The 27,784-nt window shown below is 36.2% G+C and overlaps 1 protein-coding gene across 1 annotated transcript in view; it reads left to right on the top strand.

Annotated features, from left to right (window-relative positions):
- Nucleotides 1-27,784, top strand: part of LOC150110695 (serine/threonine-protein phosphatase 2A activator-like) — a 129,639-nt gene that overhangs the window by 85,330 nt on the left and 16,525 nt on the right. Inside the window, exons 7-8 of the mRNA XM_090395740.1 lie at nucleotides 3,907-4,031; nucleotides 19,580-19,680. Coding sequence (XP_090251866.1) covers nucleotides 3,907-4,031; nucleotides 19,580-19,680 — 226 coding nt within the window. The remainder of the gene's footprint in view (nucleotides 1-3,906; nucleotides 4,032-19,579; nucleotides 19,681-27,784) is intronic.

The raw sequence follows: 27,784 nt of genomic DNA, 5'->3' as shown, positions 1-27,784 counted from the left end.
ATCCAGGTAAGAGGGGTTGACAATTCATTTGCATATTCACGCAACACCCGAGCTGATATTCCATCTAAGCCTACCGCAGTGTTTGCATTTAAGTTTTGCAATATATTTAATACCTCTGATTCTTTAGCTTCAATTCTCACATTAGGTATTGCTATAGGTATAGAAACATCCTCACTTGGGTGATAGACTTTTGAGAAGTGATCACTCAGTAACTCGACTATTACATCTGATTTTGTCACTTCAATACCATCAGCACCCACTAAGGTTATCCTTCCGAAGTCATTCTTCCTCTTACTTGCCACATAGCGGAAGAACTCTTTGGGATTACCCTTGATCTCTTTGGCTAAGGTCTTCTCATAATCTGATTTAGCTTTTCTTACTATGCTGGTAACCTTCCCAGCTTGAGCCTTGTACTGCTCATGGGTGTCCTGATCGCCCTTCTCCTTGTAAATTCTCCATAACATTTTCTTTTTTTGCAATTCAAGCTTGATACTACTGCTCATCCATCTAATGCCTGCCTTGTTTGACCTCCTGACCATAGGGACACAATCTGATATTGCTTTCCTCAGATACCCGCTGATTTTATCCCAAGCACTGCTAACATCTTTCCCTTGCAATATGTTTTGCCATGGGATGGCTGCAAGCTCACTCCGAAGCTTGTTATAATTGCCTAACCTGTAGTTCCGTACATACCCCTTCTTAATAGAAAAATCCACAGATTTTGCAACCTCCCAAGTCAATACCACATGATCGCTTTCACCAACTGGAGGTAACGAGGACACCTTACTTATGCATATAACCTCTGAACCAATAACCAGGTCCAACACTCTCACACCACGTGTCCCTTCAGTTACGTGCTGTTTCAAGTAATTATCTCGTAGAAGATGTATGAACTCCATTTCCTTTTTGCTACGTGATATTTCCTCCTTCCAATTGATATCACCATAATTAAAATCCCCCATAATAATCACTAAGCCTTCACTCATTGCACTAAGTTGCTGATGCATGAATTCAATATCTCCCCCCTTACTCCCTGGCCTATAGCAGCATCCAACTGTATATTTGGTTGCGTTGGTCACTATTTCGCACCAGACTGCCTCAAATGAACTCTCATTCACATGTCTATCATCATGATATACTACTTTCTTTGGCTGCAACACATCAGCTATCATCAACAGTACTCCTCCTCCTGTTCTATCTTCTCTATCCTCCCTGAAAATACTGTACCCATCACATTCAATTCCAGTGACCACATCTTCTGCTGACAGCCAAGTTTCACTAATGCCTACAACTTTTGGTGAGATTTCACTGACTAATGCCAAAAATTCTTCTCTCTTATTTTGAATGCTTCTAGCATTGGTATACAAAAATTGCAGATTCCCTCTAGATCTTGTACCGGCTTTAGAACTGATATATAAGTCACTAACTACTGTAGTCCTATGTCGATTTTTATCCCCGCTCTTCTGCAATTTATTCTGCCTATAAGGATTAATAAATACACAATCAGTGCTAAAGTTTCTCTCTCTTACACTCAACCTTTTCAATATTAGTTTCCCTGCCCAATAACTTCAACCTGTTCAGAAAACAATAACTTCTTCAATCGCTTATGTCCTTCCATGTTAAGATGCAGTCCATCTCTAGCATACAATTGCCTTTTTCCTTCAAACACACTCCAAACATCAACAAACTCCAGACCTCTTTTTCTGCACATTCTTGCAATCATATCATTCATTATCATTGCTCGTCTACTTAACTCGTAATTGTCAAAACGAGGCAGCACACACACACTATTCTCCCATTGACACTTTTCCTCTTCACAATATCTAATAATGTTCTTAAATCTTTTCCTACCCGATTTATACTACCTCTCAGGTCATTCGTACCCACCATAACTATCATCTTGTCTGTTTCATGCCCTCTCTTTATTGCTAAAGCCACTCTTTCTATTGTCCCATCAGCCAAGCACTCCTCATGCATACCACTCTCCATACCCTTAATCATAGAATCACCATATATTTTACCACTCATAACTTCATTCAAGTCCACACTCATGGACTCATTTTCTACACTATTCAGCCTGACTCTCCTAGCTTCATTACTCAACTCTCTATTACTTACCCCCCCACTCTCACTACATCTCATTTCTTCTAGGTCACTTGTGGTTTTATTATGTTGACTCCCAATCACTCCCATACTATTTATTACTGAATCATTCACCAAAGACTCACCCATATGTAATCCTGTTCTAGTTACTTCAGCTAAAGTAATCTCTATAGTCCTAATTTCTCTGTTTAACACATTAAACTCATCTTTAACTTCCAGTATCTCCTTACCGATCACTTCCACTTCCTCATGAAGAAGATGAAGGTCATTTTTCATTTTCATAAACTCCCGCCGAAGTTCTTCCGCTACGGTCCCGATGTCAGCTTCCATTCCTAAACGCTCCAGCCTATCCCGACACTTCTCACATACGTCGACATTTTCCTTCTTCTCATTTTGTCAGACCGACCACAGATCCTTCACATTTTTCGGTGCATATATATAGCAGTTTCCGCAACGCATCCATTGCGAAAATCTAACGCTGAGCCAGCCTTTCGTGTAGTAGTAGAAGTCCTGCGCGCCGCTGACGTACGTTTCTTGTTGGACGCCATCTTTACACGTTGATATAGTGAAACAAACGGCAGTAAAAACACAATATATACAACACAGTTCTAAACAATAATACCACTGAAGGACACTTGTTTCTAACCGATGCACAATTGCAGCACAATTTGTGACAAAAAGCCACACTATATTTAACTTTAAAAACACGTTTTCTAGACTAGCTAAACTCGACCGCCACATTTACCAAGGACACTAGCGCCACCTCTGGCGTCCGCGACAGGTCAAGATGTTAAATGTATGTCCTGCAGCTTTACCACCATGCTGATTGCTGAAATGTTCTAACAACTTTAATGGTTTAAGATTGGAGTTTGAAAATATTTTGCAACATAAAATGCATTATGGTCTTTGAGTACTTTTTCTGTTGCACAAGTAAATCCGTAAGCAACGTAATCATCTTTCCATTGGCGTCTTTTTGACATGGCAAGGATTACTACAAATAATAAATTAATATTTACATATTATTTAACTACGCATTTGGCCATGGTTCCTTAAGAAAATTATAAAATAACACGCAAACAAAAATTAGTTCTTACTAAACTTTTCAAAATTCGAGAGAAAAAAAATTTAATCAAGTTTTCTTTGCTTACTGATTACTGCTAACAAAAAAAATAGCAATTGTTTGTCACTTGATTCACTTTGTTGATATTTGTGCACATGTACAAACGTCAACATATGTACAACAAATTTGTACATATGTATAATATGAATTTATTCATATTATACATATCAACAAAATGACGTTTCTCATGACAATGGCAAGTGTCCATGCATTCAGCTTAGGCGCACATGTGAGCGTTTGTGAGTGGCAGTACATTCGGGGATAATTTTTGAATATAGTGGTTTTTAATTTCTTAAAATGTAACAAATAAAATGGTTCTTTGGTGAAATAGAATAATTCTGTATTGGTTGAAAGATTATATATCTTAAATGTAATTTATTTTGTATAACGTTTTTCCTCTCATGGAAAAAGCAAATGTGATTTAAATAATTAGTCAATATATGCTGGAATATTTTCCAGCTTGCACCCCTCGGAATGCTTTCTCTCACCCCTGAATAAGAAACTGTATTTTAAGGTTTGTTCTTTTTCTGTTACAAAAAAACATAGGAGATGCTTTATTAATCAAATTTTGATTATTAATCAGTTTTGGTCTGTACTGGGTTGTCATTTTGCATCAAATGTTTGTACAAAATCCATATATATGAAATACAAATTCACTTTTCTAATACTTGTTTTATTTACAGGTACCTTGTTTTAATGAGAAAATTGCAGATAACATATAGAATGGAACCTGCAGGAAGTCATGGAGTTTGGAGTTTAGATGACTATCAGTTTCTTCCATTCATTTGGGGAAGTGCACAGCTGATAGGTATGATGAATTATTAAAATTTAGTTTCTTGTTAAGTATTGATATTTATTCAGCTTAGATGTTATTACCATCATCACATGATGTCACTTGCATTATAAGACACATAATAGGAAGTCCACTCTTATTGTTATAATAAAATAATAAGAATGTGGTGTTTATTGGCCCTTGGACTAAAGTAAGCTTTTCATAAGAGTTTTCTACACATTACTAGATAAGTAAGAAATTATGCATATTTTTTATTCCTCAATTTAATTTTTTTAAATTGAAGAATAAAAAAATAAAAATTGGTAAGTTTTTATAAGAAAAACATTTTAATTAACAAGGCAAATAAACTGATATACCAGTTTATGCATTTACATTTGATCAATGGCATTTGGCGTAGATTCTTGCAGGAATCTGTTTGAAATAATTAAATGTTGTTTAGATAAGAATTAGATGTTGGGGTCAAACGTTAAACTAGTACAGCTCAGCAATCAGTGATAAGAAATCTTTTTCATTAGAAAATCAAAAGTTTCTTCTAGGAGGTTGTAGATTGTCATTAACAGAAGAAAATTTATCTGCAATGTAAAAATGTGATATTGAATATAGAATGCATTTGGATAGAAATTAACAAAAAATTTATTTTTCATATTTCTCAGAATTTTTTTTAAAAAATGATAGTATGTTTCTGTATACAATAAAAAAAAATTCTGTATTTTGTTTGAGATGAAAATATGTTATAATGCTACCATAACAGCAAATGGGAGACTCATGGTCTAGAGACTGGAAGAAGTCTGTTTTTATACCACTACATAAGAAAGGAGATATGAAAGCTTGCAAGAACTGTAGAACTATTAGTTTAATATCTCATGCAAGCAAAATTTATTGAAGATCATGCTAAATATGATTGAGGGCAAAGTTGAGGCAGAGATACCCAAGGAACAAGCATGTTTTAGGAAAACCTGCTTTTCCTTTCCTCTAGTTTCTTCTGGTGCCCTTACCTTTCCTAAACCTTACCAGGTTTAGGAAAGGTAAGGGCACCAAAGATCAGATCCTTTGCCTTAGACAGATTATAGAAAAATATAAAGAATTCAGACTCCCTCTAATGTTTTTCTTAGACTACACTAAAGCTCTTGACTGTGTTCAGCATATGAAACTGTGGGAAGTAATGAAAAGAATGGGTTTTCCTCAACACACTATCAGGTTGATAGCCAACTTGCACAGGGAGCAAGAAGCCACAGGGAACAGGTGTTGGAGTGATTGATTGGCTTCAGGTTGAAAAAGGAGTTAGGATGTTTACTTTCTCCTCACTTGTTTAGTATATATATATATATATGCAGGACATCAAGCATGAAGCATTGGATAAGCTCAAGACAGGAATTAGGATAGGTAGATTGATCAGTAATCTGAGGTATGCTGATGATACAGTACTCCTTTGTAATGACATTGAAGAACCAGGACAAATTCTTAACACAGTTAACAAGATCAGTAATAACAGAGGACTTCAACTCAATCTTAGCAAGACAAAGATTATGGTTCTCAAAGAAAATACAAACAGGGAAGCTCTTGAGAAACGAGTGTACCTTAATAGAAAAAGAATTGAGGAAGTCAGCAAGTTTGAGTACCTGGGATCCATTATTAATGTGAAGAATTGGAATTTTTATGACAAGTTCAGAAGACGTCAGAAGAAGGTTAGGAATGGCTAAAACACCAGTCAGAGACTTGTCTAAAATCTGGAAGGATGGATCTATCTCCATGGGAACAAAGTTGAGGATTTTGGATGCAGTTGTTTTTCCAACAGCGACTTATGGATGTGAGATGTGGAACCTAAAGAAGTCATATAAGAAAAGAATATCTGCTTTTGAGATGTGATGTTACAGAAGGCTGTTGAGGATAGATATCATGTACTGAAAGGCATGCAAATGATTGGGTGTTAGAAATGATTGGTAGAACTTTAAGGCTCCTTAAGGATATTGACAGAAGAAAGCTAAAATATTTTGGACACATTGAAAGGATGGGAGGAGGACTTCTCAGAACAGTAATAGAAGGTAAAGTTCCTGGAAAAAGAGGAATGGGTAGACCATCAGTGAGATGGATGGATGGTGTGTGTGTGGAGCGTCTAATCTTCAGAGAGTTGAAGTCTCCAGAAAAGAAAACAACAGAACTACATAGCTAGACCTGGTGTGGCACATCACCGAGCATCGGAGGGACCATATGACATCTGTGGATGCCCAGTGAACATATAGATAGATGGATATAACAGTAAAGACTTGTCATAAAAAAGAAGAAAAACAAACACCTGTAGCACACCATATGCATGCTGTTTGTTAAGTACTTTTTTTAAAAAAAAAAGCCATTAAAGATAAAACCTGAAGTATAATTTATTGAAAAATTGATATAAATTACAGTTACCATTTAGTTTTCCATGGAATATGGTATTTAGTAAATTTACCTATTATGTTGAATACTACCTATTATGTGAATAAGAAAAGTCTCATTGACTATGTTATTGTTGATAGTGATGTTTTCTCCCTGGTGCAGGACACCAGAGTGTACAGAGGATTTGAAATTGGAAGTGATCACTATTTAGTCTTGAGCAGGATAAAATTGAATTTCATATTGAAAAGAATAACATCAAAGAAAGTTTTAAAGCGAATAAAAGTTGAGCAACTCTCCGATGTGAACTGTAGACTAAAATACACAAAGATTATTGAAAAGAAAATGAAAGAGTTTGAGAACAGGAATCAAACCTTGGAGATTCAGTGGCAAACTGTGAAGAAAACATTGATTGATTCTGCCAGAGAGGCATGTGGTGAGGTTGTATGCAAGGATAAAAAAATCAGAACTCCCTGGTGGACACAGGAAGTTAAAGAGGCAGTAAAGGAAAAGAAGAAAGCATATCAAAAGTTCATGGCAAATAAGTTAGCTTTTACTCTTACAGAATACAGAGACAAATGTAAGAAAGCTAAACACTGTGTAAAACTAGCAAAACAAAAGTCATGGGAGGACTTTGGCAAGAATATAGAAAATAAATATCAAGAAGGTGGCAAAATATTCTGGAGGTTGTTGAAGAAGCTTAGGAATGGAGGAAAAAGTGCTGTAAAAGGAGTTAGAGATGATAAAGGTGACATGAACACAGGAGAAAAAGATATCCTTGAAGTATGAAGTAATTACTTTGAAAAACTGCTAAATGAAACAAGCAGTGATGACAGCACAGTGATAAAAAAAACACTGACCAGGCATGCAGTCAGAAATACATATCCATACTTGAAGTAGAAAAAGCCATCAAAGGCTTGAAATGTGGAAAGGCAGCAGGAGTAGATGATATTCGACCAGAAATGCTGAAGTATGGTGGTATAAAAGTCTTACAGTGGCTGCACTGCATAGTTCAGAAAGCCTGGACAGAGGGACGAATTCCTGATGATTGGAGTAGAGCTCTCATAATACCCATATATAAAAAGGGAAATAAAACTGAATGTAAGAATTACAGAGGTATTTCCCTAATGAGTGTTCCTGGCAAGATCTATGCAAGTATACTTGAGAAACGGTTGAGAAGAATTGTGGAAGAAAAGCTTGGTGAAGAACAAGCTGGATTCAGGCCAAATAGAGGCTGTCAGGATCAGATCTTCACTTTATGACAAATAGTCAAGAAAGCATGGGAATATAACAAAGATCTGTATTTAAGTTTTATCGATTTGGAAAAGGCATATGACAAGGTGCCAAGAGAGAAGCTATTCAATACGGTGCAGTTATATGGTGTCAATGGTGCATTATATCAAGCAATACTTAGTCTTTATTTGAGTTGTAAGTCAGCAGTTAGAATTGAAGGAAGTACAGGAAGATGGTTTAATGTTAAATATGGTGTGAGACAAGGATGTACATTATCCCCTCTGTTATTCATTATCTATATGGATCACATTATGAAGGAAAGTGGTATTAAACCTGATATTAAAATTGGAGATGTTAATGTCAGCTCTTTGCTTTATGCAGAAGATGTTATACTTCTAAAATCTACACGTCTGCAAGATTCTCTGACTAAATTGAATAGCTGTTGTAATAGATATGGTATGAAGGGCAGCAATAAAAAGACAAAGACAACGAAAATAGGCAGATTCATTGAAAATGTCAACTGTGTTGTGAATGGAGAACCTGTGGAACAAGTAAAACATTTCAGCTACTTAGGCACGATTTTTAGTGAAGATGGTCAATTAAATATAGAAATAGACAACAGAATCAGCAAAGCTGGTATGGTTGGAAGTCAATTGAATAAATTCATATGGAATAAGAGAGAAATTAGTCGGAACACTAAATTAGTTGTATACAAGACAGTGTTCAAACCAGTTTTAACTTATGGATCTGAGAGCTGGGTCAGAAGTAAAACACTTGACCAAAGACTAGAGACCGCAGATATGAGAGTCCTGAGAAAGATTAGAGGCGTGAACAGATGGCATCAATGGGAATATCATATTAAAAATGAGGATATTAGGAAAGAACTTGACATTGTCAGCATCCAGGAATGCATTAGCAGAGGTAATCTCAGGTGGTATGGTCCCTTAAATAGAATGGGAGAGGAAAGATTAGCAAAACAAGTGTTCTCTGCCAGGTTGGCAGGAAAACGACCCAGAGGAACACCAAGATATAGGTGGATTGATATGGTACAAAGTGACTTAGACAATAGAAATATAAGATCTGATAATGTCGGAGTCTTGACAAGTAACAGACTGATTTGGAGGAAAATTGTAGATAGGAAGTTAGTCATTATCATCATCATCATCATCAAATTCCTGCCATGTACTGTCATATCCTGTCATGTGTACAGGATATGACAGTACTACATGAAAAAATTACGTCATTACTAACTTCCTATCTACAATTTTCCTCCAAATCAGTCTGTTACTTGTCAAGACTCCAACATTATCAGATCTTATATTTCTATCGTCTAAGGCACTTTGTACCATATCAGTCCACCTATATCTTGGTCTTACTCTGAGTCGTTTTCGTGCCAACCTGGCAGAGAACACTTGTTTTGCTAATCTTTCCTCTCCAATTCTGTTTAAGTGACCATACCACCTGAGATTAGCTCTGCTAACGAATTCCTGGATGCTGACAATGTCAAGTTCTCTCCTAATATCCTCATTTTTAATATGATATTGCCATTGATACCATCTGTTCACGCTTCTAATCTTTCTCAGGACTCTCATATCTGTGGTCTCTAGTCTTTGGTCAAGTGTTTTACTTCTGACCCAGCTCTCAGATCCATAAGTTAAAACTGGTTTGAACACTATCTTGTATACAGCTAATTTAGTGTTCCGACTAATTTCTTTCTTATTCCATAAGAATTTATTCAATTGACTTCCCACCATACCAGCTTTGCTGATTCTGTTGTCTATTTCTATATTTAATTTACCATCTTCAGTAAAAATTGTGCCTAAGTAGCTGAAATGTTTTACTTGTTCCACAGGTTCTCCATTCACAACACAGTTGACATTTTCAATGATTCTGCCTGTTTTCATTGTCTTTGTCTTTTTATTGCTGACCTTCATGCCATATCTGTTACAACAGCTATTCAATTTAGTCAGAGAATCTTGCAGACTTGTAGCGGATTTATTTAGAAGTATAACATCATCCGCATAAAGCAAAGAGGTGATATTAACATCTCCAATTTTGATATCATGTTTAATACCACATTCCTTCATAATGTGATCCATATAGATAATGAATAACAGCGGGGATAATGTACATCCTTGTCTCACACCAGATTTAATATTAAACCATCTTCCTGTACTTCCTTCAGTTCTAACTGCTGACTTACAACTCAAATAAAGACTAAGTATTGCTTGATATAATGCCCCATTGACACCACAGCTATTCAAGACTGCAGCATATTGAATAGCTTCTCTCTTGGCACCTTGTCATATGCCTTTTCCAAATCGACAAAACTTAAATACAGATCTTTGTTATATTCCCATGCTTTCTCGACTATTTGTCGTAAAGTGAAGATCTGATCCTGACAGCCTCTATTTGGTCTGAATCCAACTTATTCTTCACCAAGCTTTTCTTCCACAATTCCTCGCAACCGTTTCTCAAGTATACTTGCATTGATCTTGCCAGGAACACTCAGTAGGAAAATACCTCTGTAATTCTCACATTCAGTTTTATTTCCCTTTTTATATATGGGTACTATGAGAGCTCTACTCAAATCATCGGAATTCGTCCCTGTGTCCAGGCTTTCTGAACTATGGAGTGCAGCCACTGCAAGACTTTTATACCACCATACTTCAGCATTTCTGGTCGAATATCATCTACTCCTGCTGCCTTTCCACATTTCAAGCCTTTGATGGCTTTTTCTACTTCAAGTATGGATATGGATTCCTGACTGCATGCCTGGTCAGTGTTTTTTACCATTATGCTGTCATCACTGCTTGTTTCATTTAGCAGTTTTTCAAAGTAATTACTCCATACTTCAAGGATATATTTTTCTTCCATTTTCATGTCACCTTTATCATTTCTAACTCCTTTTACAGCACTCTTTCCTCCATTCCTAAGCTTCTTCAACAACCTCCAGAATATTTTGCCACCTTCTTGATATTTATTTTCTATATTCTTGCCAAAGTCCTCCAATGACTTTTGTTTAGCTAGTTTTACACGGTGTTTAGCATTCTTGCATTTGTCTCTGTATTCTCTAAGAGCACAAGCTGACTTATTTGACAGGAACTTTTGATATGCTTTCTTCTTTTCCTTCACTGCCTCTTTAACTTCCTGTGTCCACCAGGGAGTTCTGATTTTTTTATACTTGTAGACAACCTCACCACATGCCTCTCGGCCAGAATCAATCAATGTTTTCTTCAGAGTTTACCACTGAATCTCCAAGGTTTGATTCCTGTTCTCAAACTCTTTCATTTTTTCTTCAATAATCTTTGTGTATTTTAGTCTACAGTTCACATCTGAGAGCTGCTCAACTTTTATTCGCTTTAAAACTTTCTTACATGTTATTCTTTTCAATATGAAATTCAATTTTATCCTGCTCAAGACTAAATAGTGATCACTTCCAATTTCAAATCCTCTGTACACTCTGGTGTCCTGCACCAGAGAGAAGACATTACTATCAACAATAACATAGTCAATGAGACTGTTCTTATTCCTAGTCTCTTCTCTCCATGTGAATTTGTGCACATTTTTATGTTGGAACATGGTGTTAGTAATAACCAGTCCATGTCCTGAGCAGAAATCCAACAGATATTTGCCATTATTATTAGCTTTGCTCTTTTCTCCAAATTTTCTCAAAATATTTTTGTATGTCTCAGAATCATTTCCTACTCTGCTATTTAGATCCCCAACAAGGACCAACTTTTCCTTTTTCATTATGTCAGTTGCTTTTTCTAAAGCCTCAAAAAATTCCTCCACTTCTACCTTAGTAGAACCTTCTGTGGGACCATAGGCACAAATAAGTCTCATTGTCCAGTTCCCCATTCTCATATTTGCCCACATTACTCTACTTGAGACTGACTGCCATTCAAGAATATTAGCCTCATATTTTGTGTTGAATACTATGGCTACTCCTTCTTTTCCTTGATTGTCATTGCCTGAATATAACATGTTGTATTGATTGCTCAGAAAGATCTCACCAGTTTTGGTCTTTTTTGTTTCAGTCACCCCTATTATGTCCATCTGGTACTTATCTAATTCCTCAGCTAGCTCCATTTCTTTGCCATTCAGGCTTCTTATGTTGATAGTACCGATCTTTAACTCTGGTGATGTTGAGTTGGGGTTTGTTTTCAGATTTATTCCAGTAGCTGACTTTTCGCTCTTCGCCCTGATTCCCTGGTGAAAACAACGGGGGCCTTGTTTAACCGGGCGACGCCCCAGCCGGCATGAAATTTTGTCATGTTGTACCATCATTTTTTATTTTGGTTTAACCAATAAGAATACAATTTGGTCGGCTAAATCCCAAATTGCCAGCCCATCCTCGTTCGTTCAGTATCAAAGTAGATACCCAACAGGGTGCACCACGAGAAGGTGAGGATTGGACATTAGGTCAGAAGCCCTGGTTGGTTCTCCGCATTCCTTTAAAGGCTATGTGGAGGTCTCCTCTCAGTTATACAGCTTTGACCCTTAAGCACCCTTAGGAAGTTAGTAACGATGTAATTTTTTCATATCCTCTACACCCCTTGAGGGTACATGGCAGGAATTTGATGATGATGATGATGATGATGATGACCTATTATGTTAATATTTTTGTATTTTGTTTCAAGTTTTTAATTTAATTTGGAAGCTAATATGGACCTGGGTCAGGACTCTGCACTTCATAAACAGATAAACCTTATGGTTATAAGTAGGACTGTTATGATTGGTGATATCAACTTTGAAGATATATAGACTAGAGGGTGACAATGTTAAGAGAATATATAGAATTACTGAGGGATAACTAACTACATTAAGCAGCACGTGGGGATGATAGAGACTCCTGTTATAAGAATATTGGATCTGGTATTAGAATTATATATAAATGCTGTTTTGACAGACTGAGATGGCAGCTTGAATCAATGATTTGGCATGAAAACTTTCAAGCAGAGGTATCATCAGTGAGAGAGAACTGGTCAAAGGATATCTGAAATAGCCTAATATCTGATGGATCCCTATAATTAGGAGAATAAATTGTGTGGAAGTAAAATGAATAAATAAGATTTGAAACAAGCGGCATAAAATGAAAATGTGGATCCAGTAAAGAAGTGTACTGGCAGAATAATTTTAGAGAAGTATGATGCTGACATAATTGGTGTTTCCTAAGCATATAAAAGAGGTTTTATATGCTTTGGTAACCTCTTTTTATCTACAACATTTATCTAACAACTACAAGGTTTTATATTCAGGCAATAATGATCAGTGAAAGGAATTAGCAGCTGTAGTATTCAATTGTAAATATGAATATAATCGTCTTGAATGGCAGAGTTTCAAATGGAGTGACATCAGAATAGGGTTTTGTGTGGTTTGATTTATTTGGAGTTACAGTCAAATCTTATCAGGCTATGAGGCTAGTGTATTATGTCTGTTAATTGCGTGTGTTCTAATGTAGCAAATTACAGACCAGTTAATATCTCAGGAATGGTTGTTAAAGTATTGAAATAGTTGGTTAAAGGTAAAATCGAGAAATGGGTAGATAGGAAGATTTAGTAATTTACATTTATTATAGTGACATAGAATTAGATAATGGAAATGGTTATGCCATGATGGCACTGGACTTTGCATTTGACAGAATACTCATAGTAAACTACTACAAAAATTGGAGCAAATGGGAATGGATATGAAGTTGGTTGTGTGGATGGGGAGTGGCAGGATGGTTAATTGACTGACAGACACCAGATAGTAGTATACAGTGGAGAAGAATGTAGGAAAATGAGGGTGACTAGTGGTGTGAATCATGACTCTGTACTAGGACCATGGCTCTTTACTTTGTATATTTGGCTCTCCAGCCAAAAGGCTGCGGGTTCGAATCCCATCGTGGGCATGGATGTTTGTGATTGTCTGTGAAAATACTCGGTGCCCTCTCTCGATGAGTCTTTGGACTCCCTGGAGGGGTCACGTAATAATAATAATATTTTTAATGATGTAGCTATTGATCTCAGAGTGAGATGTTCAGTTGTTTGATAATAATACAAAGCTAGGGAGGGCAATAATTAGTAAAGGTGATGTAGACATCCTGCTGGATGATTTAAATAAATTGGCATTGTGGGTGAAGAGTAATGGGTGTCAACATAATGTTGCAAAATGTAAGGTTATGCACTTCAGGATGTAAACAGTACATACTACATATTACCTTGGTAGTACTGGATTGCAAGAAATTGAGGAGGTTAGAGAGGGGTAATGGGGGTGCTTAAGGGTCAAAGCTATATAACTGAGAGGAGACCTCCACATAGCCTTTAAAGAAACGCAGAGAACCGACGAGGGCTTCTGACCTAATGTCCAATCCTCACCTTCTCGTGGTGCACCCTGTTGCGTATCTACTTTGATACTGAACAAACGAGGATGGGCTGGCAATTTGGGATTTAGCCGACCAAATTGTATTCTTATTGGTTAAACCAAAATAAAAAATGATGGTACAACATGACAAAATTTCATGCCGGCTGGGGCGTCGCCCGGTTAAACAAGGCCCCCGTTGTTTTCGCCAGGGAACCAGGGCGAACAGCGAAAAGTCAGCCACTGGAACAAATCTGAAAACAAACACAACTCAACAAACACCAGAGTTAAAGATCGGTACTATCAACGTAAGAAGCCTGAATGGCAAAGAAATGGAGCTAGCTGAGGAATTAGATAAGTACCAGATAATAAGTACAAAAATATTTTGGGAAAATTTGGAGAAAAGAGCAAAGCTAATAATAATGGCAAATATCTGTTGGATTTCTGCTCAGGACATGGACTGGTTATTACTAACACCATGTTCCAACATAAAAATGTGCACAAATTCACATGGAGAGAAGAGGCTAGGAATAAGGAAAGTCTCATTGACTATGTTATTGTTGATAGTGATGTCTTCTCTCTGGTGCAGGACACCAGAGTGTACAGAGGATTTGAAATTGTAAGCGATCACTATTTAGTCTTGAGCAGGATAAAATTGAATTTCATATTGAAAAGAATAACATGTAAGAAAGTTTTAAAGCGAATAAAAGTTGAGCAGCTCTCAGATGTGAACTGTAGACTAAAATACAGAAAGATTATTGAAAAGAAAATGAAAGAGTTTGAGAACAGGAATCAAACCTTGGAGATTCAGTGGCAAACTCTGAAGAAAACATTGATTGATTCTGCCAGAGAGGCATGTGGTGAGGTTGTGTGCAAGGATAACAAAATCAGAACTCCCTGGTGGATACAGGAAGTTAAAGAGGCAGTGATGGAAAAGAAGAAAGCATATCAAAAGTTCCTGGCAAATAAGTCAGCTTTTACTCTTACAGAATACAGAGACAAATGTAAGAAAGCTAAACGGTGTGTAAAACTAGCTAAACAAAAGTCATGGGAGGACTTTGGCAAGAATATAGAAAATAAATATCAAGAAGGTGGCAAAATATTCTGGAGGTTGATGAAGAAGCTTAGTAATGGAGGAAAGAGTGCTGTAAAAGGAGTTAGAGATGATAAAGGTGACATGAAAACAGGAGAAAAAGATATCCTTGAAGTATGGAGTAATTACTTTGAAAAACTGCTAAATGAAACAAGCAGTGATGACAGCACGGTGATAAAAAAACACTGACCAGGCATGCAGTCAGGAATACATATCCATACTTGAAGTAGAAAAAGCCATCAAAGGCTTGAAATGTGGAAAGGCAGCAGGAGTAGATGATATTCGACCAGAAATGCTGAAGTATGGTGGTATAAAAGTCTTACAGTGGCTGCACTGCATAGTTCAGAAAGCCTGGACAGAGGGACGAATTCCTGATGATTGGAGTAGAGCTCTCATAGTACCCATATATAAAAAGGGAAATAAAACTGAATGTGAGAATTACAGACTTATTTCCCTACTGAGTGTTCCTGGCAAGATCTATGCCAGTATACTTGAGAAACGGTTGAGAAGAATTGTGGAAGAAAAGCTTGGTGAAGAACAAGCTGGATTCACGCTAAATAGAGGCTGTCAGGATCAGATCTTCACTTTACGACAAATTGTCGAGAAAGCATGGGAATATAACAAAGATCTGTATTTAAGTTTTATTGATTTGGAAAAGGCATATGACAAGGTGCCAAGAGAGAAGCTATTCAATACGCTGCAGTCAATGGGGCATTATATCAAGCAATACTTAGTCTTTATTTGAGTTGTAAGTCAGCAGTTAGAATTGAAGGAAGTACAGGAAGATGGTTTAATGTTAAATCCGGTGTGAGATAAGGATGTACATTATCACCTCTGTTATTCATTATCTATATGGATCACATTATGAAGGAAAGTGGTATTAAACCTGATATCAAAATTGGAGATGTTAATGTCAGCTCTTTGCTTTATGCGGATGATGTTATACTTCTAAATAAATCCGCTACAATTCTGCAAGATTCGCTGACTAAATTGAATAGCTGTTGTAATAGATATGGTATGAAGGTCAGCAATAAAAAGACAAAGACATTGAAAATAGGCAGAATCATTGAAAATGTCAACTGTGTTGTGAATGGAGAACCTGTGGAACAAGTAAAACATTTCAGCTACTTAGGCACAATTTTTACTGAAGATGGTAAATTAAATTTAGAAATAGACAACAGAATCAGCAAAGCTGGTATGGTGGGAAGTCAATTGAATAAATTCATATGGAATAAGAGAGAAATTAGTCGGAACACTAAATTGGCTGTATACAAGACAGTGTTCAAACCAGTTTTAACTTATGGATCTGAGAGCTGGGTCAGAAGTAAAACACTTGACCAAAGACTAGAGACCGCAGATATGAGAGTCCTGAGAAAGATTAGAAGCGTGAACAGATGGTATCAATGGCAATATCATATTAAAAATGAGGATATTAGGAGAGAACTTGACATTGTCAGCATCCAGGAATTCGTTAGCAGAGCTAATCTCAGGTGGTATGGTCACTTAAATAGAATGGGAGAGGAAAGATTAGCAAAACAAGTATTCTCTGCCAGGTTGGCAGGAAAACGACCCAGAGGAAGACCAAGATATAGGTGGATTGATACGGTACAAAGTGCCTTAGACGATAGAAATATAAGATCTGATAATGTTGGAGTCTTGACAAGTAACAGACTGATTTGGAGGAAAATTGTAGATAGGAAGTTAGTAATGATGTAATTTTTTCATGTAGTACTGTCATATCCTGTACACCCCTTGAGGGTACATAGCAGGAATTTGATGATGATGATGATGAGAGGGGTAATGGTGGACAGAAAGTTCAGACGTCAAAAGTTAGTAAAATAGCTCAAAGGATTATTTGGATGTTCAAAAACACACAAATAACAATAAATTATTGTTCCTCTTTCTAAGGATATGGTTTGGCTGCAACTTGACTACTGTGCACAGATTTGGGTTTCTTGGGGATCAGGAGTGATAGATCCAGAAAAGAGTGACCAAGCTGGTAACAGGTCTGTGGAATGAGAATAGTTTGAAGGTATGTGGATTACTTCAAAGGTTAGTTGATAGGCAGAAATAATAGAAACTTTGGAGTTACTAAACAGGCCCTCTAAGATTGACATTGAAGATATTTTTCAATACATGACTAATAGAGAAAGAGAACTACCTGATAATTGTTTAAGAGGTGATTAGTAAGAGTGTGCAGATTGGATTTTTTTTTTCTTGGAGAGTGGTGAATAAGTGGAATGGATTGCCAGAAGTAGTTGTGAGCACCCTAACCAGGGATTGAGTTTAAAAAGAAGTATGATAGTGTTGTGTATATATATAAAGGTTGGTGTGGATCTCCCTCAATGAGTCTTCTGATTACATGGAGATATGAGGGTTGTTCGATAATTCTGTGCAAAAATGAAGAAATCATAATTTTTTTGGGGACAAATATTTTTTATTTTTCAACATAGTCTCCTTTGAGGTCTATACACAGTCCAACAATGCTCAAGTTTTTTTGATCCCGTCCGTATAGTATGATTTGTCCAACTCTTCAAAATAGGCAGTTGTTTTGCAATCACTTCATTGTTTGAAAATCTCTTTCCTGCCAGCCATTTTTTCATGTTTGGAAACAGATGGTAGTCTGAGAGCCAAATCTGGAGAGTGGGGGGGGGGGATGCGAAAGGGCTTCATAGCGTAAATCGAACAATTTTGCAGTAACAATTGCAGAAAAGTGAGCGGGTGCATTGTCGTGGTGAAAAAGATTCTTTTTCACCAAGTGTGGTCGTTTTTCCTTTATTTCATTATTTAAACAATCCAGCAAAGGCGCATGATACACTCCAGTAATGGTTTTGCCCTTTTCCAAGAAGTCTGTGAAGATTATGCCACGAGCATCCCAGAAGATGGTGGCCATAACCTTTCCTGTTGAAGGAACGGTTTTCGCTTTCTTTGGTGCAGATTCCCCGCTTGCAACCCATTGTCTTGACTATTCCTTGCTCTCAGGCTGTTAGTGATGAATCCATGTTTCGTCCACTGTTACGAAACAACGCAAAAATTCATCTGGATTCCGTTGAAACAGTTTCAAGCTGTCCTTGCAACAGCTCACATGAAGCTTTTGATCCAGTGTGAGCAAATGCGGCACCCATCTTGTGGACAGTTTTCTCATATGTAAATGTTCGTGTAAAATATTATGTACGTGGCCATTTGAGATGCCCACAGCCTTAGCAATTTCACGTACCTTCACTCTTCTATCATCCATCAGCATATCATGGATTTTTTCAATAATTTCTGGAGTAGTGACCTCAATAGGGCATCCAGAATGTTCAGCATCACTTGTGCTCATATGGCCACTCCAAAAGTTACTAAACCATTCTAATCGAAGGTACCGACTCACCATAATGTTTATCAAGCAGCTTAGCTTTGGTTTCTTGAGCTGTTTTGCCTTTTAAAAAGTAAATGTTTAATCACTACACAAAATTCTTTCTCATCCATTTTTCACAAATCACGGTACTTGATAGATTCAAATGAACGCCAAACACAGAGTAATAGATCTATCTGACTTGAACTTAGTGTGTGATCCTCCAACAGTTGCTAGCAACTAAAAATAACCTTGATACGTACTGGTGGCACCATCTCTGAGACTTTGCACAGACTTATCGAACAGCCCTTATACCTGTATAATAATAATAAATTTATTACTTCTTGGTAGAGGATCTTATTGCCCTGGTTTTATTTTTTTTTTCAGGTAGTAGTGTGGATTGTAGAATTATGGTTGTGAAAATCTCGAATCGCCCTCTCCCACTCATTTTGCATTAGGTAACATTTTGTTGATCATTATTGCCTGAATATAACATCCCATACTTATTATTTAGTAGGATCTCACCTCTTTTCTGTCTTTGTTTCAGTAATGCCAATCATGACCATGTGGTACTTTTCCAGTTTTTCTACAAGTTCATTTTCTTTTCCATTAATACTCCTTATGTTGATGGTTCCTATCTTCAGTTCTTCTGATGTTTGGTTTGTTTGTCTTCTAGATTTTGAGTTGGAGTTTGCTCTAGTAGCTGACTTTTCACTGTTCATCCTGATAAAGACACCTAGCAGGGTCCTTGTTTAACTGGGCAATGCCTCAACTGGCATGAAATCTCATGTTATACCATCATGTGTATTTCTAGTTTAAGCCAATAGCTATAGAGTACAGTTTGAGCAACTAACTCGAAAATTTCCAGCCCATCCTTGTTCGTTCAATTTCAAATAATACACCAGGTGAAGGTGAGGATTGGACATTAGGTCAGAAGCCTCACTTGACTCTTTGCATTCCTCTCTAAGGCAGTGTTATCTTTCCCAGTTATCTCGCTTTGATCCTTAAGCGATCTCAATGAGAAAATCTCTATCTGAAATTTATAATTTATATTACACATTTTTCTTATAAATTGTTTGTATGTATAAATGATATATAATTTATTTATAAATCTATATTTGTAAATGTAGTTGACTTCTAAAATGTGTATTTATGTATGTTAAAATATTGGATAATCATTTTTAGGACATCCACGTTTAGAACCTAAATCATTTCCAAATGATGATATTGCAATATCATTTTCAAAAGATTACATGTTTATGGGATGCATACAGTTTATTAATCAAGTAAGTGAACAGTTGTTCTTATTTTTACCACAGTTACTATTGAAAACTCATAATTTCCTCTTTTCAGTGTTAGATTCGATAGTCTATTATGACCAAATAACTTGGCTTCATTGAAACCTAATTAATGTTTGACAAGTCAGTTAATCCTATCTACAAAATTTGCTATGTTTGATAATTGTATGTATTTTTTGTAGTTTGTTTTTCTTGGGACAAAAAAAAAAATCTGCGTTTCTGGAAAAAATTCTGCCACTTATATATGAGACTGTCTAACTCATTCACATCCTTGATGGGAATCAGATCCAGATTTTTCCAACCAAAGGACATCTCTTTACTGATCAAACTATGGAGGTGAGCCATAGTTCTCAGAAATCACATAGTTGATTAATTTGGATGAATACAGAGTATGCGTTGTATAACTGAATATTCTATTATCATACATTTTTAACTGAAGCTATAGGTGAAATGCAATTTAAAAAAATGATGAGGTTAAGAAAAGCATGCAACTGATTATTGTTATACAAATGATTCAGGATAGCCATAAAAAGATGCACTTTGCATTAGCATTCTTGCATAATGATGTCATTCATTATTATAGGAATTGAACTATAGATATATTTCACTGTATGTTGTAAACAGTTTTATTGTCATTTGCATTATATAATTTTATTTTGTTGCAAATCGTTTTTAACAAAGTATAGTCTGATTGAAACATTTGAGAAATCCACTAAATTTTAGTAGATAGAGGCCCTAATGCAACATTTGATTAAATTTCATTCCAGAGCAGATTATTGCTTTCTATTTTCAGGTTATTTTGCCGCTGAAAAAATGGTCTGATTTAAACCAATATTGAAATAGCTCAACAAATTTTAGAAGCAATCTCAAATCTCAGTAAAATGCATCCAGAACACAGGAATGATGTATGTATGTATGGACATACATACATATGGGCAGATAAAAAAAAAACTCTCCTAGGTGTTTATGTATTTTGTTGAATGTTCCTGAAAATGAAAAAAATATTTCAAATAGAAATTGATAAGAAAACAGAGTGAAGGTAGTAAAGCAAACTAGAAGACTATTAACTTCATCACAGTAATAACTTAGGAAAAAAATAACAATGAACTTCCTGTTTGTAGTATATAGTCAAACTTTGTTGTAATGAGCACAGAAATAATGAGATCACAGCTGTAATGGCCAAAAACTACAATGATTTTAATTTTTGCATATTCCTGTACAATTGCTCACTTTTATGATGAGTGTACTACATAGATATACAAATTTTGGTAACTATGAGAACATTCTTAATTTCTCTGTTAGTTCTTGGAATAAACACAAATGAAAGGAGTGACTTAGCTTTTACGACAACCTGCATCAGATTATTGGCCAGTTATGGACCTAATCTTGTCCTTGAGAACCTCCCTCACTTTATCCAAACACTGCCACAACTGTAAAACCCGTTAAAAATGAACTCTTCCATCGGAAACAAGTCTAATAAGAGAAAGTGTCTCTCGGCTCACGAAAGAATTTAAAATATTTGTGAGTTAGAACATGGTGCAATGAATGTTGAAGCATATAAAAAGTTTTCTTTGTCCTTTTTCAATGGTATCGACTTTGTGGAAGAATAAAGATTTTACATGTTGGCACTAGAAAACAACTTAACTGAAACAAACAAAATTTAGAAAGTGCAAGCTTATTTGATGAAGCATTGCCTCGATGGTTCACTACACTAAGAAGTTCTGGACTCTCAGTAGACTGTTTGATCAAGCAGAAAAATGTACTATACAGTTTGGACACAACTATTTTATATGTAACAGTGGTTGGCTGGATCAATTTAAAAGCCGGAATAACATTGTTTATGTAAAATTTAGTTGAAAATTGTGATCAGCAAATCCAATAATACAAAATGAATGGCTTGGCTGTGTTGGGACAGGAATCGGGAAATATTTCAGTGACGAAGACATCTACAGTGCTGATGAAACAGAACTTTTTTTTTTATAATTTGACACCTGACAACACATTTAAATTCAAGGGGTTTTAAAAAATGTGTTGGTGTGTGTGTGGGGGGGGATGAAAGACTCGCTTGGTGGTGATCGTTTATTCACAAATATGACAAGAACTGATTTAAAAAAAAATCAGTTCTTGGAATCAAAACAAGGAAACCTCCTGTGGATTACACTGTGAACATGAAACCTTGGATGAAAAGAAAATATTTTCTTGTTGGTTGATTACTGTCCTGCACATCTCCAGATTCAAAATTTGTCCAACATTAAGCTAGCATTTCTGCCTTTCAGTTTTACAATCAGTGGACAGGGGTATAATCAAGAGGTTGAAAGTATTTTATGAAAGATTAGTAGTTCTGCATGCAATCAGTCAGAGAGAAAACAGAAACTTAACTAGTCTATATCGATACAGGATGCATGAAACAATGTGAATTTGACACCCATATCCAATTGCTTCAAGAAATCAAAATTAAATTCAAATAAAATTTCAATCATAGATGAAAAAATACCAGGAAAGTCTTGATGTCAAGGTAATCTTAAGGCAGAAATGGGTTTTACAGGCATTGAAATCAGTAAGGTTATGTGAGCCTTATCAAAGAATAGTTTGGAGATCAGAATTTAGGTTTGCAGCAGTTGTTGCTCTAAGTTTTAAAAGAGGTATACCGTGAGTAGACATATTGATACAAAATTAATAATGGAAAAAACTCACGTTCAAAGATTATTTAATAGTATATTTTTCGCCTGTGTGTCACAGGCATCTTCAGTACATATTAAGCTCAAATTAAACAATAACTGACAATTCCAAAAAGCGCCACCTAAGTAGCTCGTGTAAGATAACTAAAAAGGTCAATAAGTTTAAAAAAAAAAAAAAAATCAATACAATAAAAAGTTAGGAAAGATTAGCTGATTTGTAAAGTACTATCTCCCATAAAGGGGATAGACATAAGCCGTCGGATCTGTTGTTAGGGAATGAAGTAGAGTTTCACATGTTTCTTTATAAAGGCATTTCACGAGGAACTGACTTTTGTGAAGAACTCTTGTCTTTCTCCACTGAACTCTATGTCTAGTGAACATGGCATGTTCTGCAAGTCCAGACTTTTCAGGTTTAAAGTATTCAATATAAGATTCGTATTCTTCTAGCCGAATAGAGGCAGATCTTCCCGTTTGTCCGAAATAAGATAATCCACAAGAGCACGGAATCTGGTAGACACCTGGATGATTAAGATGTGGAAGCTTGTCCTTAGGAGAAGTGAGAAAGGTGGAGATTTTTCTAAACGGTCAAAAGGCAACAAAAATATTCAGTGGTTTTAAAACTTTTGCTATACGTTCACTGATGCCTTGTACATGATGGATAGGAATGTGCGTTATTTCTTCTGTGTTTGAAGAGGAAGACATATTAAAACTACTCAAAGTTCTTTTAATGAAGCAATTCTTATAACCATTAGATAGAAAGGAAGAAGTTATATATTGTAGTTCTTTCTGTAAAAGATCATCTGAAGAACAAAAGGAGTGGGCCCGATGAAATAGTGTTTTAATAGTTCCGTTCCTGCCTTTTGACTGGGATGGTGATGAGATTCCACTTGGATATAATAGCTTGTATGAGTCTTCTTTCTATAAACCGAGAAATGTAGGTTACCATCTAGTTGGCGAAGAATTAGAAGATCTAAAAAGGCTAACTGCTTATTTGATTCTACTTCTAGGGTAAACTTGATCCTAGGATGAAGTGCGTTTAACAGCAATGGGCAATCCTCTTTCTCCTGCTATCTCCAATTTCTTTATGGAACATTTTGAACAACATATCTTTGACAACATTTCTCCCAGACCTACTCATTTGTTCAGATATGTCGATGACATTTTTGCTGTATGGAATGGCTCTTCGGATGAACTTCAACAATTTCTCACTAAGTTAAACGCACTTCATCCTAGGATCAAGTTTACCCTAGAAGTAGAATCAAATAAGCAGTTAGCCTTTTTAGATCTTCTAATTCTTCGCCAACCAAGCAAAGAATTAGAAATCAGATGGTAACCTACATTTCTCAGTTTGTAGAAAAAAGACTCATACAGACCATTATATCCATGCGGAATGTCATCACCATCCCAGTCAAAAGGCAGGAACTATTAAAACACTGGTTCATCGGGCCCACTCCTTTTGTTCTTCAGACGATCTTTTACAGAAAGAACTACAATATATAATTTCTTCCTTTCTATCTAATGGTTATAAGAATTGCTTCATTAAAAGAACTTTGAGTAGTTTTAATATGTCTTCCTCTTCAAACACAGAAGAAATAATGCACATTCCTATCACTTATGTACAAGGCATCAGTGAATGTATAGCAAAAGTTTTAAAACCACTGAATATTTTTGTTGCCTTTCGACTGTTTAGAAAAATCTCCACCTTTCTCACTTCTCCTAAGGACAAGCTTCCACATCTTAATCATCCAGGTGTCTACCAGATTCCGTGCTCTTGTGGATTATCTTATTTCGGACAAACAGGAAGATCTGTCTCTATTCGGCAAGAAGAACACCAATCTTATATTGAATACTTTAAACCTGAAAAGTCTGGACTTGCAGAACATGCCATCTTCACTAGAAATAGAGTTCATTGGAGAAAGACAAGAGTTCTCCACAAAAGTCAGTTCCTCATGGAACGCCTTTATAAAGAAACATGTGAAACTCTACTTCATTCTCCTAACTTAAACAGATCCAACAGCTTATGTCTATCCCCTTTATGGGAGATAGTACTTTACAAATCAGCTAATCTTTCCTAACTTTTTATTGTATTGATTTTTTTTTTTTTTTTTTTAATTTATCGACCTTTTTAGTTATCTTACACGAGCTACTTAGGTGGCGCTTTTTGGAATTGTCAGTTATTGTTTAATTTGAGCTTAATATGTACTGAAGATGCCTGTGACACACAGGCAAAAATTATACTATTAAATAATCTTTGAACGCGAGTTTTTTCCATTATTAATTTTGTATCGAGTTGTTGCTCTGTGGGATGTGGTGATTTGTTCAGTCCAAGGTTTGTCAAGTGAAAAGGAGGAATGTAGTGTACTGTCATCAACGAAACTGTATTGGATTGATGGTTGGCTGCAGCAGGTCATTGATATATATATATATATATATAGAAAAAAAAAGGGGTGGGTGAGAGGACAGAAGGTTCTGGGGACTTCAGCATTAATTACATAATTAGAAGATAGGGAACTGTCCACCATCGCATGCAATGTGCATCCAGTTAGGAAACTGACAGCCCAGTTGCAGACGCCATGGGACAGACAGAATGATGGCACTTACTTAATAGGCCCTTGTGCCAGATCTTGTTGAAAGCTTTGGAGATATTGAGTGCAACCACTTGGGATTTGCCAGAGGTGGGTGACATAGCAGAGCAGGTCCCCAAGGCAGCGTTGGAGTGGGGTGTTGATGGTTCTCTCCATTAATTTGGGGTGGAATGAGGTGAGAGAGATTGGGCAGTAGTTGGATGGCAAAGATTTGTCATCCTTTTTTTGGGGAAGGGGGGGGAGAGTTGTATATGGATTAATCTCTAGAGTGTAGGGTAGATGCCAGTGGAGTAGGAAAGCATAGAGGTGACATAGAATAGGAGTCAATTCTAAGCACAAATCTTCAGGACAACTGGAGGAATGCCATCAGGGCCAGGGAGCTTTTTGGTATCTAATTCGCACTCTGGTGAAAGGAAAGTGGAGGCATTGAGTGTTTTGAGGACATTTATCAAAATCATCTACGCAGGCATTGAGGAAAAGTATGATGCCAGGAGATTGTTTTTTTTTTCCCCTATGGGTGATGATGCAATACACCCATCTAGGTGCTATGCTGTGAAAGCAGTGTTGAGCAAAAGTTGTAGCTATCTGCGTTGGCAAGAGACCAAAATGCATGGCTGCCGTTTGGACATGGTGCAAGTTTCCTGCTTTTAGCTCTTTGGAAAGCAGCAGTTTTTGATGCATTGATGATTTTCTTACAGATGTTGGTATAAGCAGTCAGAGAAGGCAGAGTTATTGTTGATAGCTAGTTGCATACTGCAACTGGCTATCATTTTTCATTTGTACAGCCTTGATGCTTGTTTTGGAAAACCAAGGATTATTTAGGGAATTTAGTATGGAATGAGGAATTCATTTGCATGGTTATTTGCATGGTCTAGGCTATTTGTATATAGAGGTGTTGACTTCACATCATTTGACTCAGTATCCCATAATACAAAACATTATGGGAAGGGCCACTATCTCAACTAATTTTGATAATGATGGAGGTCCAGTGGTGTAGCTGGGGTGGGGGGGGTGAAGAGGGGGCAGCACTTTGAATCTTTTTGAACTTTTGCAGTTAATTCTAAAATACAGTCTCGAGAACTCATTTCTAAATATTGGAATACTATAGCAAAATTTCCTCACAATTGCTTAAGTGTTGCTAGTGTGGGAGGAGTTTTTCTAAATAAAATTTGATTAAGAATTACTTGCATTGCAATGAAATAGACTTTGCCAATGTCATTGACAATTTTTCTAACAGAAAAGCAAGAAAAATAACATTTTAGAATGTTGAAATTCAAATTGTACTTCAAAAATAAACACTGTTTTAATTTATTTCCCTATACGTCGTTTTGACTTTTTGTAATATTTTTGGTATGTGTTGAGAGGGGTGGCAAACTCAGGGATCACCCCGGGCAGCAACAGCTTTAGCTATGGCACTGTGGAGGCCTCATTAACGGGAACCTGGGAAGACATCAAGGTTGAATTAATGCAGAAGTCATATTTTCTGTATATAAATGTAGTAAAAAGGCACACTGCTCTGGTTTGGGAAAGTTTTTTTTTGCTTAGTGAAAAAACTTCCTACAAATATCTCAGCTATTAAACAATTGTGAGTATATTTTTCCACTGTCGATCAACAGATCTTGCATAAGTGTTCACCTTTGAACAAATGTTATGGAAAAATTGGAGAAATCTCAAGTGGTTGGTCTTGAGATCTCTGATACATTTGATCATGTTTAGTATAGCCATCAATGTGGTCTGTCTTTTGACTTCTGCAACTAGGTTTTGCTCTCTCTCTCTCTCTGATCATGCACATTACATATGATTTAATAAATCTTTATCCTGAAACTTTGCAATCGATTCTGCGGTTCCACATTGCTCTTTTCTTTCACCTTCTCATTTATTTCTATATATCATTGGCCTTCTCCACATGATCCAATCTGCAGTTTTGTCAATAGCAGTGTACTGTACTCTTCTTTTTCATTTGACAAATCATGCAAAATATCAACTATTACAACCCTAACTTCTGATATTATGATATAATATCTTATATCTTCTGATATAACTTCTGAGTTATGTTCCTGAGAGTTCCCTAAAAATATTTGACAGTGCTGAAGAAAGCAATTAGATTAATAAATGACCTAATTCACTCTACACTCTCTCTTCCTCTCCAATTTTTAACATGTTTCTTCTCAGCTTTGTCCATTCATAGTTGCACTGCAGGTTATGAAGGCCTTCTCATACAAAATCACCATTAAAAAAAAAAATAAATAAAGATATATAATGTGTGTGTGTGTGTGTGCGTGCGTGCGCATGCACACTTGCATATAAAAATGGAGATCCTGGCATCATTTGTACTGTTGGTCATTTTATATATATATATATATGTGTATTCATGAGCATTGACTCAGTTACTGTGATACATTTAAAAAATATTTAATGACTAACAAACCAACAATAAGTTAAAAAAACTTTAATGATACAACTAGTTTTGGCTTATGGCCTTCATCAGGTATCTTTGTAGATAGAAGAAACAATAATAAAAAACTGAAGATATTAAGAAAACTGAGAAGCACAGGTTAATTGTAATAGATAATTAAAAAACGTTGTATTAAAGTTTCAGTTCTATTTATGTGCCATTGTTTATTGTATGCGTGGTAGTAGACTCTTGAGAATGCCAGTATTGAACAACAGCAGTATGGCTCTCAGGAATGTTATAGCTCAAATTACTGTTCAAATGTTCAGGATTAAGGACGATCTCCCTGGATTCCACTATCTTTCTTTCAAATTCATCCTTACAACGGAAAATGTTTTCAGATCTATCCCAAGAAACTGAGTGACCTTGAAAATTAT

The sequence above is a fragment of the Typopeltis vanoorti genome, chromosome 1 (genome assembly GCF_054136105.1).
Source record: "Typopeltis vanoorti isolate ZY-2024b chromosome 1, IOZ_Tvanoo_1.0, whole genome shotgun sequence".
In the NCBI taxonomy this organism is placed as follows: domain Eukaryota; kingdom Metazoa; phylum Arthropoda; class Arachnida; order Uropygi; family Thelyphonidae; genus Typopeltis; species Typopeltis vanoorti.
This window is presented reverse-complemented; position numbering and strand designations above follow the sequence as displayed.